This window comes from Molossus molossus, unplaced genomic scaffold (assembly GCF_014108415.1).
Source record: "Molossus molossus isolate mMolMol1 unplaced genomic scaffold, mMolMol1.p scaffold_m16_p_3, whole genome shotgun sequence".
NCBI lineage: Eukaryota > Metazoa > Chordata > Mammalia > Chiroptera > Molossidae > Molossus > Molossus molossus.
Window position 1 is genome coordinate 103,285,546 of NW_023425366.1, and position 19,071 is coordinate 103,304,616.

Below are 19,071 nucleotides of genomic sequence, written 5' to 3' on the forward strand. Positions count from 1 at the left end.
CTGCTGCGGCCGCAGGACACAGTGTCGACGGGAGGGCGGAGCGGCTCAGGGCCTGAGATAGGGTCCCACACTGCAAGCTGTGTGGGTGCTGCCCAGCCGGTCATCTGTCTGTCTTTCCTTACATTTCTCTCACACAAAAAAACAGCTGTAAAATGTAAGCACCGAGCGCTTTGTATCCTGGAAGTCAGGACTGAGTCCCACTTTCCTGAAGTCAGAAAGCCCCTGTACCACACAGCCGTTCTGGCCCCCACTGTTAGTGCGCTCTAGAGCTGAATAATATCCCGTTGTGCTGTGGTTATGCTAATTATTCACAAAATCTGCCTCTACCTACTCTCAAAAAAAAAACCTTAAAGTTACACGATATATAATCTTGTTTCATTGATTGTTATTTACATTCATCTTTGTAGTAAATGTGCAAAATGATTACCTTTTACAATATTGTCTTTTTCCCTGGGTAAGGGCAGTCAGAAATTGGTGACCAGAGTTAGGTAGAAGTTTAAAATGACTCAACGATGTAAGTATGTTTCTGCTGTCCAGTGAACTTGAACATGTCGAGAGCCTCTAAGCACTGCGCAGTCCTCGAACGAAGGGCACTGGTAGAGGTGGCCTAGTTCGCTGTGTCTGGCAAGATGCCGCCCCCAGGTACCTGTCAGTGCCCAGCCCTACAGGTCCAAGATCCGATGGCCACTGTCCCTCAGACCCTTTTGTGTGGTTGGACAGTGGGACCCCTCAGTGAGCTGTCAGCAAACCCTGTTGCCAGAGGTCCTGTCACTCGTGCCTGAACGTGCTCAGGGGGCTTGTCAGCATAGAGGCGCCAAGGCTCCTGAAGGGGGGGAGGGGACATTTGGCACTTTTGATGGTGTGAAAACGGGTTAATTATTCTCCAAAAGGGCTTCATTTAAAAGTAAAATGCTAACACTTTAATTTCCCCTCCTAATGAAGCACTACAAATTTGTTAATTAGAGCAATTGTTTGAGTGACAGGCATGTAACCAAGTTGTCATTTTCTTTTCACAGTTGACAGATCCTTTCAGACCTATGTTAAGGGTAAGGACGCTTCTCCTAGAGCTGTTTCTGCAACCTCCGCGTGACTCCCTGCGGGTTAAACATACAAATCCACCCTGAGGAAGCAGGCCCAGAAACGCTGGCACCGGTGCCGGGACGGCCTTTTGTTGGGCTGGGTTTCTCAGCTAGTACAATTGGAAAGGGCCCACGTGGTTTTGCTTTAGTGTAATAGGAAGCCAGACTCCCGGCATAAAACTAATAAAAGTCAACTGCGTCAGATGTTCTTGTTGGCGGTCCTGGTAAAGGGTTTGACTGGTGGGCACCCACGGGAAAGGGTAAGCTATAGGCTGCAAGGACGACTTCCCCGAGGGTGCTGTCTCTCTTGCACCTAGGAAGTCTACAGGCCTGCGCCCGCTTGCATTGGCTGGTGGCCCCTCACTCTGCAGGAAGTGGCATGACTCGTGGCAGCCACCCGCCTACGTCTTCGGGGCGGAAGAGGTTACTCTGGGCCTTGGTTTGTTAACATCTTTAGCGGTCTGGAGAGTGGCCAGCGGATGACCTCTGAGTGTATGCTGACATACGTGGTTGGTTGGGGGTTGGAGAAGGTAGATGGCTGATGGAAGATGGATGGATAGTAGATTTCCTACTATATACTTAACCCATTTCCGCTGTGTGGATTCAGATAATTTCGTTTCTCAAAAGGGGAAATAAAAGAGGATTATGTCATCACTTTGGTGAGGTCAAATGACCCATAATTTCATTACAAAAGAAGAAAACGGACCCCAGGCTTCGATTGAAGTACATATTTCAGAATCAGCTCCTTCCTGCAGACACCGGAAGTGTCTGCCCTTGGCCCATGTAGGAATGGGGCATCGTTTCTCCTCCTCCGTCCTGTAGTAGCTGAGTGCATTGGAGCTTATGGGTTGACTGTAGCAAGAACACAAAGGAAGTGGGAGGAGTCAGTCCCTGCCCTCCAGGTGCTAAGACTGCTAAGACTGAGCACCACTCACAGTTCCTCCTCTGCTCACACGGCCAGACAGGAAGTAGTCCACAGGAAGTAGTCCGAGGGCTCGTGCTGACACTCCCGGAGGGCAGAGGAGGGAGCTGACCTGGGAAGGGTCTAAGGGCAGGAAGGATGGCGTTCTCATGTCTGCCTCTCCTTCTCTGACTCAGAGGAGGGCAGTGCCCACTAATGTGAACGGGCAGTTCACTGTTAGCGAAGCACCTACAGGAACTGGGTTTCCATGACAATGCGGTGAACTTGGTCGTGCTTTGGGGGTTAAGGAAAGCCAGCTCGGGAGGAGGTCGCACCGGTTCTGGACCCTCTTGTGTTGAACTGATTCACATCCACTTGCTAACGAGCTCCTTTGAGCAGCCGATTTGCGATTTGCGTTAGAGCATGGGCTGCGTTTGTCGAGCAGGGCTTCTCGCCCTCCCAGGCCTGCCAGCTGGCAAACGAAGAGAGGGAGCGGAGTCGCAGAGGGGCCTCCGGCTTTGCCGCCTTGTCCTTGGTAACGGGAGGTCCTTGTTGTGTGGTTTTCTGAGGACTCGCGCCAGCTCGGGCTCCCGTGGGAGGAGAGAGGCGCTGACTGTGGCTCCCTCGGGCCTGGGCACCGGAGAGCTGCTGACAGAAGGCACTTGGAGAGCACAAAGCTCCCTTGTTTCCTGGAAAAAGCCTCTGCAGCCCAGATCTGCCCACAGCTTTGGGGAAACTGAAGCCGGCTTTCTCTACAAGGGCTGCCTCCTGACCACGCCGTTCCTTCTTGTTGCAGAAACCAGGGAAGTGGTGTGCGATGCATGTTCACATCGCCTGGCAGATCTACCACCACCAACAGAAAGTCAAGGTCAGTCTGCCGTCCCGGCGGGGGCGGGGCCCAGGCTCGCAGGTGCGCTCTCCTTGCCTGGGCGGCACTGAGACATTCTGAAGCCCACTGGCAGGAGGGATCCCGTCTCTCTGGGGAACGCTGTTGGAAATCTTACTGTTCATTAGGGAAACTACCAGCAAAGGGACTAAACAGAAGAAACTGATAACTCCCTGAGGACTTTCCTTTAAAAAAGGAAATTATTTTGTCATCTTATTGATCTAAAGAGTTTAAATACGGATTAACTCCTAAAATAAACATTTTGGGGAAATGTGTAGACCAGATGCTCTTTGCTGACTTGCACAGTGAGACGGGATCTGTATCGCGGAGCCCGAGGGAGGTGAGTGGGGAGGCGCTGGCAGGAAGGCTAGACGGCCGGGTTTTTGTTCCTGGAAGGAGGAGTGTATTCTTCTCATTTGAGGGCTTTGGGAAAATGATCGAGTACTGTAAGCCCTAGATGATGCTGTGGAACTCCAACAGCAGTGCAAGGTACTAAAATGTCTCTTGTGGAAGGAGCACGTGGTTTGCAGTGACGATTCACACCTCAGCAGTCCTCTTGATGGCTAGAATCCAGTCATACTTGTCACAAGACCATGTGGCCGTTTACCTTGCCTGTCCTCGGGAACTTTTCTTTTTCATGTCTCATCATGCAGGTGAATACATTCCCTGCTTTACCAGGCCTTTAGGGTGCCATGGGGGTGACCAGACATGGCAGCCCTGGTTGGCATAGGGAACAGAGGAACTGACGAGCCCAGACTTAGTCTGGATGTTCACAGTCTGTGTGACTGCGCCTGGACAAATGGAGAGAACAGTCGATCCATTCATTCCAATAAGCTTTCGTTAATCCACGTTTTCAATAATAAGCTTTTAGTCCTAGCAGCATTTGGGAGCCATTATGAGAATAATCAAAGAAGGTGCTAAACACAGAGGGAGAGCTAGTCACCACAGGAAGGTTTTGGTTTGGTTTGTTTGTAAATGGTTAAATGATTTTTTTTTCTAACCAACCTTTAAAAGTTTCAAAGCCAACGGCAGTAGATGAGGCCCCTAAGATGTTTGCCTTGGTATCAAATACCTGCTCTTTCTCATCACATCCTATCAGTGAGTTTTGCTCACTTTTACTTCATTGTTAGGCGAGGGTTTAATTAGAAACCTTACGGTTCGGTTGAGCGCGAACAAGTGTGTGCTTTGACAAGCCAGCAGGATTCTGACGCTGAGCTCAGTCCGCTCTCTCTGAGCGATGTGGTTGGTGGAGCAGCAGGTGAGGCGCACCTCGTGTAACTCCTTTGGTTAAAAGAGATGAAGGATGCTGTGTGTGCCCTTTTAGCAACTCCTTTTCCATGCGCGCGTCCCCGGGGACTGAAACCGTCATTACCCCATTCAATTGGAAGCCCTCCTCCATGGGAGAGGAGAGCTGTGGCCGCCCCTGCCCGCCAGCTCTCTGGAGTCCCCAAGCGCCATTGTGCTTCATGGACCTAACTTGTGGTTAATGGAACTGTGCTGTGTACCGTGCAGTATTAGCACTAAATAATTTGGCAGCCGAATTAAAGGAGCCATTCAAAAGATTTTTATAGATTTATAGTGAATTAGAAGCTCCATCTTGGGGTTTGGCTATCACTTGAGAGTGGGACTTCCAGGGCAGTATTTCCTGTGGATCTGAGCAGAAATTCATCGTCCCTCTTTTTCTTTAATGCTCATTTACTCATTCTTTTAGTCACTCACCACATGTTTATTGAGAGAGCCTACTTACTGCCTGCAGGCTCCTTGCCGGGACGGCCCAGGGGGCACGCACCTGCCCTGGTGTCCAGTTGCTGGGGTCGTGGTGAGGATCGGGGCTTGCATAGAAAACAGCGGGCGAGCTGTCTGCTTCCAGAGCTTGCTTCCAGCTTGAGGTGCTCAGGTAGCTTCACTCCAGACAGGTGTGATGGGCGGGTGGGCTCGTGACCTTCAGCGAGGAGGCCGTGGCAGGCGTGTCTCACACAGCTGGATCAGACGCCACCGCGGTGACTCTGACTGGAATGTGCAATGGGACAGGGTTTGTTTAGAGCAGAATGTGAGGGAGCTTGAGGTGGAGTGGAGCCAGGTGGACAGCAGCAGACGAGTGTAGGAGATTGGAAGCGTGGAGTCAGAAGCAGGCTGAGGGCCATGAAGGATTGGGAGACCGGAGAGCGAGAGCCGGAGGTAGCGACAGAGGCGGGGGCTTCTCCAAGGGCGTGTGAAGCTGGTTCAGAGAGGGCTGTTGAGAGTCAGGAAGGGGGCCAACTCTGAAATTATGCTGTTTGAGAGGGCTACAGGCCTCAAGAATGATGCTGCGTAGAAAATGCAGTCAATAATATTGTAATGCCTGTGTATGGTGTCAGGTGGGCCCTAGGAATGTCAGGGGGACACTCTGAAGTATGTGATTGTCTAAGTACCGTGTTGTACACCTGAATGTTCCACAAAACAACATTGAATGTAATTGTAACTGAAAAGGAATAATGTTGCAATTGAAATGATAATTTTTGAAGTTTCATCTTCAATATATATTGCTACAGTATAAAAATAAAATTGATGTTTGCATTTAAAAAAAAAAGAATGAGGCCAGGCTGAGGAATCAGGAAGCAGATGAGCAGCCAGTTCCCCCAGCCTTGGAGGCGGGGACCGCCGAGCGGGAGGTTGGACGCAGAGCAGGAGGAGGCGGGGCAGTTGCAGTTCCGGCCAGGCCTTCACAGTGGGAGGGTTCCTGTCTCTGGTCTGGACTGAGCTCTCAAGTAATTGGGGTTAGTAGGCAAAGAAAAGACCCCATTAGTTAAATTAATTTCCCTGCTTTGTTTGTTTTTTGTTTTTTTTAAATATGTAACAGTGATCATTTGGAAATTAGCTTGTAGGCATGCAAATATTTCTTCATAATTTTCAGTTCCTAATGTACTGTGATCTATTAGAGTGTGGTAAAGAGTCATTAAACAATTAATTTACACGGAAGATAATTTGTGCAGAATCCCGAATAAAATGAGCTTTAAAATACTGTCTTTTTAAAACTTGCTAAAATGGGCCTTTGCAGCGAATCATCAGCCACTTCGGAAGGGTGTGGTCTGAGTAAATACAGGATTTTATTCCTGGGACCGTCCAGCCTCAGGGAACACTCTGATTTGAGAGGTGGTGCCGCCCAGTGGCAGGCCCTGCGCCCTCGCGGGCTGACCCGTGTCTCTCCCTGGGGCTCACGGTGTGGGGGCAGCTGTGCCAGCTCAAACCTGACTGGGGCTTGGAGCCCGAGGAGCTCCTCTCGGTGGCAGCCACTTCCTGACTGTGTCTCCCGGCCGCCCCTCTGGGGATGCCGTCTCTCCCCCTTGCCGCTTCAGAAGCAAATGCAGTCAGACCCACATAAACTGGACTTCGGACTGAAGCCCGAGTTCCTGAGCCGTCCTCCAGGCCCCAGTCTCTTCGGAGCCATCCACCACCCCCACGACCTGGCACGGCCTTCCACCTTGTTCTCTGCCGCAGGTGAGTTCGGAGGGCTGGGCGCGCCGAGAAACATCGTCCTCGGGTAGCCCACAAATTACATTTGTTCTCTGGGCTGCTGCTCCGTCACTCCCCCAAAATACAATGTGTGCCAGCTTGTGAGGCCCTCACAGCACAGTCAGAGCCAGGGAGGGGGACCCTCCTTCACTGGCACGACCTTTCTCCCTCGAGGAGGAAAACGGTCACCTTCCCTTGGGGACTCACGTTGCTCTGGCTGGGGACGTGCGTCTGTGAGGCCAGCCTGCTCCGGGGTGCGTGCCCTCACTCGGTGCCCACGGAGGCTCGGTCGCAGCGACTCCGGGGCTCGTCCACTGTGTGTTGAAGGTCTGAGGGTAAAGAAATACAGTTGACCCTTGAATAACATGGTTTCAACCGGGTGGGTCCACTTAGATGTGATGTGTTTTCACTGAATACACACAGCACAGCACTTCAAATGTATTTTCTCTCCCGTATGATTTTCTTAACTTTTTCTTTTCTCTAACTTACTTTGTTGTAAGAATACACTATACAATACATATAACATACAAAATACGCATTGATTGACTGTTTATGTTATGGGCAAGGCATCTGGTGAACATTACGTATACTGTTAGTTAAGTTTCAGGGGAGCAGATGTGCTATGCGGGTTTTCTCCTGAGGGTTTGGCGCCCCTTACCGCCCCCCCCCCCCCGCCACTGTTGTTCAGGGGTCATCTCTGTAGTTATGATCATTGCTGGTGGTGTGGTCTGTGATAGGGAGGGTCTGAGATAGGAATCAGTTGGTTGCTGGTTGTCTCTGCTATAGAACTTAGTATTATTACCTGGTTGATGGTCATAATGCAGGGAATTTAGGGAACAGGGTGTAAAACACCCAGGAAACTGTTTGGGAACATCTGAGTGTGCACTGCCCAGGGACTCAGGTGTGCCAGCGGGGGTGGGGCTGCTGAGGGTCGCTGCTTCAGGTAGCCCCCGTTTCTGCGCCAGGTACACACAGACAAAGGCAGTGGCTGCAAGGAGGTGGGCGAGAGCCCTCTGCGTCCAAGGCTCCTTATTAGTGAGTCTGTTCTAAGGACGTCTTCAGTGCGAGTGCCCAGCACAGGGCTCCACTCACTAGAACGCGTGAGCAGCGCACCAACCTCACCGTAGTGACCAGCTCCGTAATTCGGTCCCCGCTGTGCTGCACAGACACGAGCCTCCAAGGGCCTCCCTATTTCCCACCCTGAGGGAACGAGTTTCATATCCATCCTGCCTGCTGCCTCCCCAGGCTTCTATCCAAGACTCCTTTTTGGTGGACCTGAAGCTCTTCCATTCAAAAAGAGAGAAACACCCACTTTGCAAGAAATCATCATTTTAATGGGCTTTGTTGCCAAAGCCAGTGAATCACCCTCGAGGTAGATGGAATTTGCCAAGGTCTCCGATTTTCCTCTGTCAGTTCTGTCTAGGGACGTATTTGAAGGCTTTGTTACCATGGCACCTAGGCTCCGAGACAGAGCCACGTGGAGAGCAATTTTTGGAGAGAAATAGAGAGATTTCTCCTTGGCGTCCATGTGAGCCAAGCGGATGAATTGGCTCCTTTCGCTTCAGTGATCCTGGAACTGCAAGGCACCCTGGGGGCCCCGGGCCGAGCGAGGCCCCAGTCTTCATGGAAGCATTAATTAGCTTGTACTGCACAGACAGAATGCAGCCTAATTTTTATTTAGCTGGCAACTCTGTTAATAACTAATGGATATGCTGGGCTCCGTTCGCTCTGTGGAGACGGGGTGTCATTTCTGCACCCTCTCGGTGGAGAGGAAGTCGCCGTGTAGGGCTGACGGAGAGCTGCTGGGTGCCCTGGGCTGGGTGCTTCTCCGTCCCCCAGGCCACAGGCCCTGCAGGGGACCACCATCCGGGACATACATTGAGTTAATAAGGTTCCAGGGGAGAGGACCCTCCTCTGTTTAATCCGTATTTCTGAAGCTATTCATACTCGTTCATAGGAAGGTAGTTCATGTGCGAGGGGCTAGAGTAGTTACTAGTGAAGTCATCGCCCTGTGTATACTGCCATCCTGGAAGGTCTTTCCAGTGTGCACAGTATTGGATTCTGCCCCAGATGGTTATTTGGTGAAACTTTTAACTGGCATGTATAATTTGTGCACACTTGTTAAATTTGACCACTTCTGTCTTACCGTGGGGCACCTGTTCCCAGAGTAAACTCAAGAGGCACCCTGAGGTGACCGTGGCCACCCTCCTGAGAGCCTGCCCCTGACCACTGCGCCGCCAGCCAGTCTGATGCCTTGACCTCCTAAAAATGTCCTTCCACGACACACACACACACACACACACACACACACACACGCGCGCGCGCACGCGCGCTGTGCTCTTCCTTCTTCCTTCCCCAGCTTCCTTCAGGAGGAGGACTGAGGCATCTTAACTGTGTTTGTTTAGGGCAAAATATGGAGTAGAGGAGGAAGTGTGGGTCAAGGAGAGACCACAGAGTCGGCCTTGAGTCCCTCCTGGGCAGAGACAGCAGAGCCAGTCGACTGGCTGTTCCTGGCCCCAAAGACCGAGACGCCAGAGGCCTGCGTCTCCCATGGACCCGTGCGCCTCCACGGAGCTCCCCAGGGCGGGCTGATCGGGTCCTTCTGTGCGGCAGAACAGCGGGGATGTTTCCCAGAAGAGTGTGGTGGCCCCGAGCAGAGCAGCCCAGACAGGCAGCTCCTGGGCCAGGGGCTATCAGAGTAGTTCCACAGCGTCTGAGCGAATGCCGGGCCCCCGAGGTGTTCTGAGAAGATAATCGTGGTCAAACGTGATTCGCAGGGAGTGAGCCCATGGACATAATCATGGCTCTAGGTCCGTCAGTGAAGAACTTGGACATCTTTTGACCCGGCATTTCTCCGGACTTTTTGGTGATAGAACCCCACTTCTCAGCAGTGCTTTTCAGTATTTCCCGTGATGTCTGTTGATGTCCTTAAAAAGCACGTTTCTTCTTCCCAGCCTGTTGCCTAGGTGGACTCTGGCCTGCCCGGACTTCCCGGCCTGTTGCCTGGGTGGGCTTAGCCTGCCCGTACTTCCGGCCTGTTGCCTAGGTGGACTCTGGCCTGCCCGGACTTCCCGGCCTGTTGCCTGGGTGGGCTTAGCCTGCCCGTACTTCCGGCCTGTTGCCTGGGTGGCTCTGGCCTGCCCGGACTTCCCGGCCTGTTTCCTGGGTGGCTCTGGCCTGCCCGGACTTCCCGGCCTGTTTCCTGGGTGGCTCTGGCCTGCCCGGACTTCCGGCCTGTTGCCTGGGTGGCTCTGGCCTGCCCGGACTTCCCGGCCTGTTGCCTGGGTGGCTCTGGCCTGCCCGGATTTCCGGCCTGTTGCCTGGGTGGCTCTGGCCTGCCTGTACTTTAACATGTTCCCTCGTGAGGTCAGAAGTGGCTTCCTGGGAAATCTAATTCCGTTATGTTTGACTTTGTAGGTGCTGCACACCCCACGGGGACCCCTTTCGGGCCGCCACCTCATCACACCAACTTCCTCAACCCTGCTGCTCACCTAGGTGAGTAGCCCATGGTGACGGGAAGTGACGTATTTCAGAAAGCCTTCGGTGACCGCACCCCTGCTGCATTCCCGGCAGCTGGCCGTGGTCCTAGACACCTCACCACCACGCGGAGGCGCTGGTGACCTTGTAGAAGGCCGAGCTCAGCACCTGTGGAAGCACAGTCTTCAGGGAGCACCGTGCTCTGTAGTGTCCTGTCTGGAGGCTCGGTGTGTGGGGGTGGAGTCCATGCCAGGGACCTCGGGGCCCACGCTCGTCATCCGGTCCTGCCCGTTGGAGGGAGGTGGTGAACTCGCCCTGTGTCCAGAGGCACCTCCTGGAGCTGGAAAGAAAGACAAGGCGATGTTATGATGAGTCGTTGCCCATTACGTGTTAATCCTTCACGTCTCAGCGCCTTGTTCCTGGGTCTGTTCCTAGTCAAGGTGCTCGCCTTGCTCATGGCCTTGATCTGATGTTCCCTGCAAGCGCACCCGCAGAGGCAGGCGTGACGGTCCACCTTTAGACTCCCTCGTAGAGAGTCGTTTGAAGGTGTCATCTCACTGCTGTTCCATTGGAGCCTGCAGAGCACGTCCTCAGAGAGGGGGGACGGCAGGGGGCATCTTATAGCAGGTGGCTTGAGGAGTGTCCCCCACGTGGCAGGAAATGAGCAGAATGCACACGGTCCTAGAAAACAGCCCTTGTAAACACTGTGCTGACAGTGTCCAGTGTCGGGCGCAATGAAAGCCTGTGCGTGAGCCGGTGGAGGAAGCGGACCGCGCAGGTCTGAGTGGAGAGGGTGGGGCCCACGCGCTGCCCAGCCCCTGGACGCTCGGACCCTGCGCAGTGCAGTCTGGCAGCCTGTCCTTCCCTCCCTTGTCTGCAGAGCCTTTCAACCGGCCGTCGACCTTCACCGGCCTGGCAGCAGTTGGTGGCAATGCCTTCGGGGGACTCGGAAACCCTTCAGTTAGTGAGTACCGCCAACTTTTTAACATCTGTCTCTATTTGTGACCTGTCTGTGGCTTGAGGCCTTTCCAGATAAAAAGAAACTATGCTCTTGGGAAAGAAGTTGACATTGTATCATTGCAAAAGCAGGCCGAATCCATGGAGTGAGGTAGTCGTGTGGGTTTACATGAAAACCAACCTGTTAGGAATAGTCAGCCCACTGTTAGTGCAGGTCACAGAGGGTCAGGAAAGGTGATGTAGTTAACCGAACGCCGAAAAGTTTGCTGAAATTCACAGTTTCATCCACATTCCATCTCTTTAGCTACAACTCCCATTAGAGCTGAAAACGTCTTTTAAATTTCATCTTGTCTTTGGCCTGGGCGGGTTTGAAATCCCCGATGAAGAATAGCCAGGAAACACCAGGCTCGGGGAGCAAGGAGCTGGTCACCCTCCCTGCTCCATGATCTGAGCAGATCGGCTGGTTTTCTCCTGAAGAGTCTGTCTAGACAGGCAAAGAGCTGAGACTCCTGCTCGTGTCCTGAACATTACGTCGTCACTGCGTTTTCTCTCATGCCACCCACACGACACCGTCTCCGGTGCAGGAGACAGCACAGCGTCAGCGGCACCGCCCTTCCGTCGGGCGCGGGGACCTGTGCGTCTGTGTGGGTCACGCGCTCCCTGGTCTCTGGGACACCAGTATGTTCACGTTGTGGGGAGAGTAGCAGGCATATTAGCGGTCGGTAGTGGGTAACTCTGACTTCTGCTCTGAATGAGTGTTACCCGTCCCAGTCACACCATGGAAGCGCACCCCCCTGCATGCCTGGGATTGCGCATGCGCAGATGGGTGTGATTGGGTCGCCTCAGACCGCCCCTCCCGCCCCTTTGCTTTGGTTTAAAAAGAGCAGTGAGCTGCCTCTGCAGCGTAGGACACGTTCCTCTAATGAATCTGTTAATCTCCTTTCCTTTTCCAGCTCCCAATAATATGTATTCATTTTAACTCTGAATGCTGTTAAAAGTTTTTTGGTAAGTACCTTCATTACAGCAGATTATATAATTTCTCTTAAACCTTTTTGTTCTCCACTTCACCATTTCAGCACCCAACTCAATGTTCGGCCACAAGGATGGCCCCAGTGTGCAGAACTTTAGCAACCCTCACGAGCCCTGGAACCGGCTGCACCGAACGCCTCCGTCGTTCCCGACCCCTCCGCCCTGGCTGAAGCCAGGGGAGCTGGAGCGTGGCGCGTCCGCTGCAGCTCATGACAGAGATAGAGATGTAGATAAACGAGACTCATCTGTTAGTAAAGATGACAAAGAAAGGTACGGAAAGAAACCGCTCTCGAGTCCCACTGGGGGAGCCCGCTCTGTGCCAAGTACGGCGTCCACCCTTCCTGCCCAGCCCCGCCTGCAGCTGCCCCGTAGCCTCCGCCCCTCACACAGCCGGCCCAGCACCCAGGCCCCGCGGCCCAGCGCCTCGGCCTCTGGCCCCCAGCGCATGGTGCCCCAGACCAGGCCCCGCAGAGCGAGAGTCCTGACTCAGGCAGTCACACACGCAGACCCCCCACGCCCCTCGAGCACTAGGGTGTCCACACACACCTTCCTCAGCGAGGGCGAGGCGGAGCCCCGGGCCAGCACACACAGCATGAATCAGCACCATATTTGCGTTCCCGTGCGTTGCAGTCCATTAACTCATCCATAGGTTTCTCTCCCCCTCTCTCTCCCTCTCCCTCTCACTCTCTTTCTTTCTTTTTGTTTTCTTTGAGAAAGTCATGTTTGCATTGCCTCATCATATTTTTCTGAAATTTTGTTCAAACTCAACTCCTGGGCTCTCACAGAAAACTAACGAAATTTTCTAACCTACATTTAGAGAAATGTCAACAAGCATTGCTGGTTTGGGTTTGTTTGCCGGTGGATTGCTCTTACTAACCGTTTTGTCTCTGTACTGGTAACCCATGCCTAAAACCGAAGTAGCTGTAAAGAGGAAAACGTCCTGCGTTTTTCGGAAGACGTCATAAGCATTCTTGGCAACCCGTCCCCCTTTCTCTTTCTTCAGGCAGTTGTCCTTTTGAACGAACTGATAAGCAAGGAATACACAAGATATGCTTGACAAGAAATATCTAATTACAAGTCACATATGATCCAAATCTTCAATTTCTTAAACTGTGTATATGTTATATGTGTGTATCCTAGTGATTTAAAAGAATTCAGCTTTGCAGGCTCTAATGTGACAGATTAGTAGATACTCATCATAGGCCATTATGCCGAATTCTTTCTTATAAAAGAAAAAGACAGATTTTCTTTCGGGGCAGTAGGATAAAACCCCCGGGCCCGTCGGAGGGCCGTTGACAGCTCTGAGCTGTAACGGCCAGAGCGAGGCCCCTGCGGTGCACAGGCCCAGACCGGCACTTCCTAGACCGGTGTGCTCCCAACAGGTGTGCTCCTTAGACCGGGGTGCTTCCTAGACAGGCTCTCCCTAGACAGATGTGCTCCCTAGACAGGTTGTCACTGAAGAGGGACGAGATGTGGCAGCAGACCTTCTCCATTTTTCTTGATGGAGTCACATGGCCTCTTGGATTAAAGTCAGGAAACCTACTAAAATACACCCTTTTATCTCACCGTTTAAAGATGCTCATCTTCTTAGCCTTGGCATGTGGGCTGGAAAGAAAATGTGTAGGGGAAACCTCAGTTTCCCACTGGCCACCTCCCATTCCGAGCCTTGCCATCAAGAGCTGGCGTGGATGCGGCCTGTCCCCACCCTCTGTCTGTCCGGTCTGGGGCTGCCTCCACGTCTTGCTGGGCTCAGTCTCCCCTCTTCAAGTGTCACCTCACTGTGGACCTGTTGCTCTGCATTTTCCGCCTGGTATGCTGCAGCCCCACCCAAGACAGGCCTCGGAAATTCTTCTACACCTTCATCCACAGATGCTCTTAAAACCCTTCTCCATGTCCCCCAGGGCGTTGTGTGTCTGTGGACCTGCTCTTCCTACTGGCTTTCTCTTCTCTTCAGATGTCAGCTTCCTTATCCTTCCTAATGCACAAGTACTCTGCAACCCCGCGGTCCTGACACTGGTTTGTCAACCCCCTCGCACAGCACATCTTGGAGATGCTCTGAGTTTTTACTCTGAAACCAGCTGTCAGAAGAAACACCCGTAAGGGTCACATTAAACTCTCCCTCCCACTGGCTCTGTGTGACCAAATGGGCGGAAGGTCCTGTGTGCATTCAGGCTTCTGAAACTCGATTCTCAGCACCCACTGCTCCTGAGACTCCCGTCGGGGGCGGTGTCGCCACGTCCCTGCTTCGCGGCCACACCGGCCACTCAGTTCCTGAAAGCTCTTCTGTGGTCTCAGCTGAGGCCTGTGACACATGCAGAGAGGTGTTTACCCCCTGAGACGCCCCACCCCCCTCATCCCTAGCACTTCACCCCATAAAGCTTCCTCCGCAGTCTAGGGAAGTAAGGTCAGGGCGGCTGGCTTTGCCACACCGGGGCCGCCATCGGCCTCGGTGCCGTGGGAACCGGCGGTGTCCTTTCACACCACCATTCCATTGGCTGCCCCTCCCAGGCGGCCAAGCCCATTTCACATGCTTCCTGTCTCCTCCTTCCTCCCCCAGGGACAGTGTTGAGAAAAGACACTCCAGCCACCCTTCACCAGCACCTGTCCTCCCGGTGAGCACCCTGGGACACACCCGCAGCTCCGCTGAACAGATCAGAGGCCATTTGAACACTGAGGCTCGCGAGAAAGACAAATCCAAAGAGAGGGAGAGGGACCACTCGGAGTCCCGCAAGGACCTGACCGCCGAGGAGCACAAGGCGAAGGAGGGCCACCTGCCCGAGAAGGACGGCCACGCCCACGAAGGCCGAGCCGCGGGCGAAGAGGCCAAGCAGCTGGCCCCGGTGCCGGCGCCCTACGTGCGGACCCCCGGCGTGGAGAGCGCCCGGCCCAACAGCACCTCCAGCCGCGAGGCCGAGCCGCGCAAGGGCGAGCCGGCCTACGAGAACCCCAAGAAGAGCTCGGAGGTCAAGGTGAAGGAGGAGCGCAAGGAAGACCACGACCTGCCTCCGGAGGGCCCCCAGACCCACCGGTCCGCGGAGCCGCCGCCTCCCAACTCCTCGTCCAGTGTGCACCCGGGGCCCCTGGCCTCCATGCCCATGACGGTGGGGGTGACGGGCATCCACCCCATGAACAGCATCAGCAGCCTGGACAGGACTCGCATGATGACTCCCTTCATGGGCATCAGCCCCATCCCGGGCGGAGAGCGGTTCCCATACCCTTCTTTCCACTGGGACCCCATCCGGGACCCCCTGAGGGATCCCTACCGAGAACTCGACATTCACCGGAGAGACCCGCTGGGCAGGGACTTCCTGCTGAGGAACGACCCTCTCCACCGTCTCTCGACGCCCCGGCTGTACGAAGCCGACCGCTCCTTCAGGGACAGGGAGCCTCATGACTACAACCACCACCACCACCACCACCACCACCCTCTGTCTGTGGACCCTCGGCGGGAGCACGAGCGGGGGGCCCACCTGGACGAGCGGGAGCGCTTGCACATGCTCAGAGAGGACTACGAGCACACGCGGCTGCACCCGGTCCACCCCGCCGCCCTCGACGGACACCTCCCCCACCCCGGCCTCATCACCCCGGGGCTCCCCAGCATGCACTACCCCAGGATCAGCCCCACCGCCGGGCACCAGAACGGACTCCTCAACAAGACCCCTCCGACTGCAGCGCTGAGCGCCCCTCCCCCGCTCATCTCCACGCTCGGGGGCCGCCCGGTCTCCCCCAGGAGGACTACTCCTCTGTCAGCAGAGATACGGGAGAGGCCACCGTCCCACACCCTGAAGGACATTGAAGCTCGGTAAGGAGAGAACAGGCCACGAAGGAGGAAAAGAAACCTCCTCGACCCAGCAGCAGACTTCAGAGAGGGGGAGCCAGAGGATCCCTGCTCACGGACACAGACTGAGGGGCGGCAGCCCCGCCTCCTCTTTGTAAACGATGTATAGACTCAGTGCAGATTTTGAAATGTTTTTGTATATTATATGTTGAAATTTTTCAGATCTTTTAGCCAAGTCATATGTTCTCATGTGTCCAACTCTTTCGGTTTATCATATGAAACTTTTTGATTTGAACCAAAACAGTGAAGATGACCACACACACCAAGGTGGTGTTCACTGGGGAGAAAACAGACAGACGACAGCCCACACGATCACCGTGCGAAGCTCTTTCAGACGAGAAGGGAAGGCCGTGTACATAGTTGTGTAAAAAAGATTGCTTCATGAGCTAAGGGTTCATATATGCAAAGGGTAAGACGAAAGCTTTACTTTGTACAGATGTAAATAGGTAAAGATTAAGTAACATAATACATTAATACTTCTTAAAGTGTGCTATTTGCAAACTTAATATCAGTGAGCACTGTCGGTCTGGCTGTGTTCCCATGTATTGTTAGAGACAGCTAAACCCTTCAACTATGCAATGAATGTTCGGGCTTTTCACGAAAGCCCGCCTAACTCAAAGGAGCCTTTTCAGATCCATTTACAACATACTTAAGGTCATATTTTCCCTAAACAAGCGCTTACGTGATATGACTCTGTTTTCCTTGCTTGTTTTGTTCAAATGGAGAAACACCCTATTTTGCAAATTGGACCCCAGGCTGAAACTTTGCATCTGAAGTTGCCGCTTGTGGGCTCCAGGGGCAGAGTGCAGCCCCGAGAGGTCAGAGGACGGGGCAGCCAGTGCCAGGGAGGACGGGAGTTGTCAGATGCCAAAATCGGGACACAAACAGGTCGCCAGCATCGCGCCACCACCAGTCACGTGACTTCACACACACCTCATGGGAACTGTGCGTTTTTTAGGGTGTCTTAGTTCCTGTCCGTGCACACTCGCCCATTATGTAGTGAGACCCAATCACACCCAAACAGATCCTGAAAGAAAGCTTCACGTTTTCTCAGATGATGGATGTGTTTTCACTGTATCCGACAGCGGACGGGTCGGAGGTGCGCGTTCCTAGCGTGACTCACTGTGTTTCCGTCGGTAACGAGGTCTGGGGGTAGAGCAGGTCGGCCCCGCGGAGCCGCGGAGAGTTCCGGGGGGAGAAGGTGGCAGAGACAGTCTTGTGTGTGCGCGTGCGTTTTTAAGTTTGCATCAATCTTAATGTCTCTTCATAATACTTTTATAATACATTAAGCCTCTTGTCTACATATTTGGAGAGAATATGACTTTACTAGCAGAGAAATACAATATATCTTGTCTACTGGACTGTAAAATATATGTATGAAATAAAATTAGTTCCATTTGGTCTTCTAGTATATTAAAGTGCTATCTGACGTTGTTATCCTGTTTTGGGGGGGAAAGTTAACTACAGACCATTGTTTCTAATAAGCAGAGAGATCTATTTTAGTAGTAAACTGAAGGTTTAGTTGTGAGCTTCAGATTTTTGTGAACTCCAGATGTTGTGCAGTGGTTTCTTTCTTTTTTTTTTTTTTTTAAAGACAACAACTTAAAAGGAAAAAAAAAAATCCAAGGAATATGTACACTGGAACTGTAGTGGTAGCTTTCAGTATTGTAAAGAGATTGTTCCATACGGACCTTTTTGCTGTTTATCCTGTATGTAATAAAGTCCTTTCTAGACCCTGTGTGAAAAGAACAGTGAAGTGACTGGATCCTCAGCATGTTCCCATCGGCGGAGCCTTCTTGTGTGATGTAAACTGTGCCATGTCATTAAAAATGTGAACTAAGCTTTCAGCTGCCTGTTTGTGTGAGCTGGCCATCGTCACCTAGGGGAGGCCGCCCGCAGGACCTGGCCCCCACAGCCGCCCGGTGAGGGGCCGGAGGCTGACCCGAGACACTCACCGCCCCACTGGCCACCCGCCCGTTCCTTTCTGTAGACCTTCGGGCCCTGGTTAGTCGGTTGTAGAATTTTTATTTTGCTGTGTTCTAAGCACCGTGCCGTACGTCCTGGGAAGGTCCTGTGGGGTCTGTAGGTGGCGTCTGTGGAGGCCAGGTGAGCCAGTGCCCTTGGCGCCTCGGGCTCGCTGTGCTGCTCTGCACTGGTGACGGGTCTGGGCTCGGGCCTTTGCTTGCCTGTCCCGTTGCATCTCACTCTGGACTGGTGGCGGTCGAGACCCTCCAGGTATTTTTCTCCCGTGTCTGCTTATTCTGTGTCTTGTTGAATGATGTGGCGTATTTCTCATCAGTTCTGCCTCGTCCTCGAAATGTGGATTTTTTTTTAAGATGTAGACACTGTTAAATTGTATTGTGTCAACCTGATGACACTTCCGTTTGGATTGGTGTTTATATCTTCCTGGGAAAACAAACCAGGACAGCAGTGCAGGTTAGCACGTGGGTGGCCACTGAGTGGACGGAAACGGAAGTCGGGGACGCCAGGAGCTCGGGTGGGCGGGCAGGCGCCGTGGGCTCCGGTGGCTCCACGGGGTGTGGGCAGTGGGGCCCGGGGCTCCTGGGGGGCCCGCCTGGCAGCCTTGGAAAGCTGACGGTGGGTGGAGCAGGGACAGCCTACAGAAAGCCCACTTCCCTCAGCTGCACTTTTTTACATATTAATGCCTAACTCCCGGGCCCGAGAAAATGACTTGAAATAAAATTAATGGATTGGAAAACATGATAAACACCATGTTTTCCCAAATCAAGCAGTTCTTGGGACCTTCCGGACACTGGATGTGACTTTCCGGCAGACCTGTCCACGCAGCCCTCTGCCACGTCAGGACGGAGAAGCGTCGGCTCTCAGAACCAGTCACGGTCTTTAATCCCAGGGGCTCGGTGCCTCTCGGCCTTCTCACATTCCCCTCTAATTACGCTCTGCTCCTGGGCGCTGACGGTGCCGGCACCAGTGTGCTTCCCTGCTAACCTGTAGACGCTCTAATTATCGCCACAGTCGTTGACTGACAATGATCTTGTTACCTTCTAATGGTACATGACAAGTAAAACGGCGAACATAATGATGCAATAATTACCATTTTGGAGGGATATTGACAACGGCGTTTGCTGTTTATCCTTTTTCTACCTCAGTCAAGGTGGATGAGAGGAAACAAGCTGTTGTCAGACACTCATATGCAGCATAGAAGACGTCCAAGGCGGAATCGTGTCCCGCAGTGCGGCCCCCCGGGCCCCTCTGTACCCACACCGAGCCGTTACACCCGTGGCATTCACCCAGCTGAAGGAAGGAGGACAACCAAAGTGACTTGGGCTTTTCACATACCATTTTTAAACTTTGCATTGGTGTTTTCCTATGAATGCCGGAGCCGTTTCCTGGACGTGGAAGTAGCCTTTTGATAGAATAGGGCTGTTTCTCA

At 53.1% G+C, this 19,071-nt stretch overlaps 1 protein-coding gene across 3 annotated transcripts in view; it reads left to right on the forward strand.

Annotated features, from left to right (window-relative positions):
* AUTS2 (activator of transcription and developmental regulator AUTS2) overlaps positions 1–17,499 on the forward strand; it is a 1,152,295-nt gene extending 1,134,796 nt beyond the window's left edge. For all 3 annotated transcript variants that reach the window (XM_036280264.1, XM_036280265.1, XM_036280266.1), the window contains 7 exons: positions 1,017–1,046; positions 2,777–2,848; positions 6,202–6,343; positions 9,776–9,853; positions 10,716–10,799; positions 11,869–12,091; positions 14,379–17,499. In XM_036280264.1, the coding sequence (XP_036136157.1) occupies positions 1,017–1,046; positions 2,777–2,848; positions 6,202–6,343; positions 9,776–9,853; positions 10,716–10,799; positions 11,869–12,091; positions 14,379–15,627 (1,878 nt within the window). In that variant the 3' untranslated portion in view covers positions 15,628–17,499. The remainder of the gene's footprint in view (positions 1–1,016; positions 1,047–2,776; positions 2,849–6,201; positions 6,344–9,775; positions 9,854–10,715; positions 10,800–11,868; positions 12,092–14,378) is intronic.
* Positions 17,500–19,071: the final 1,572 nt, after the last annotated feature.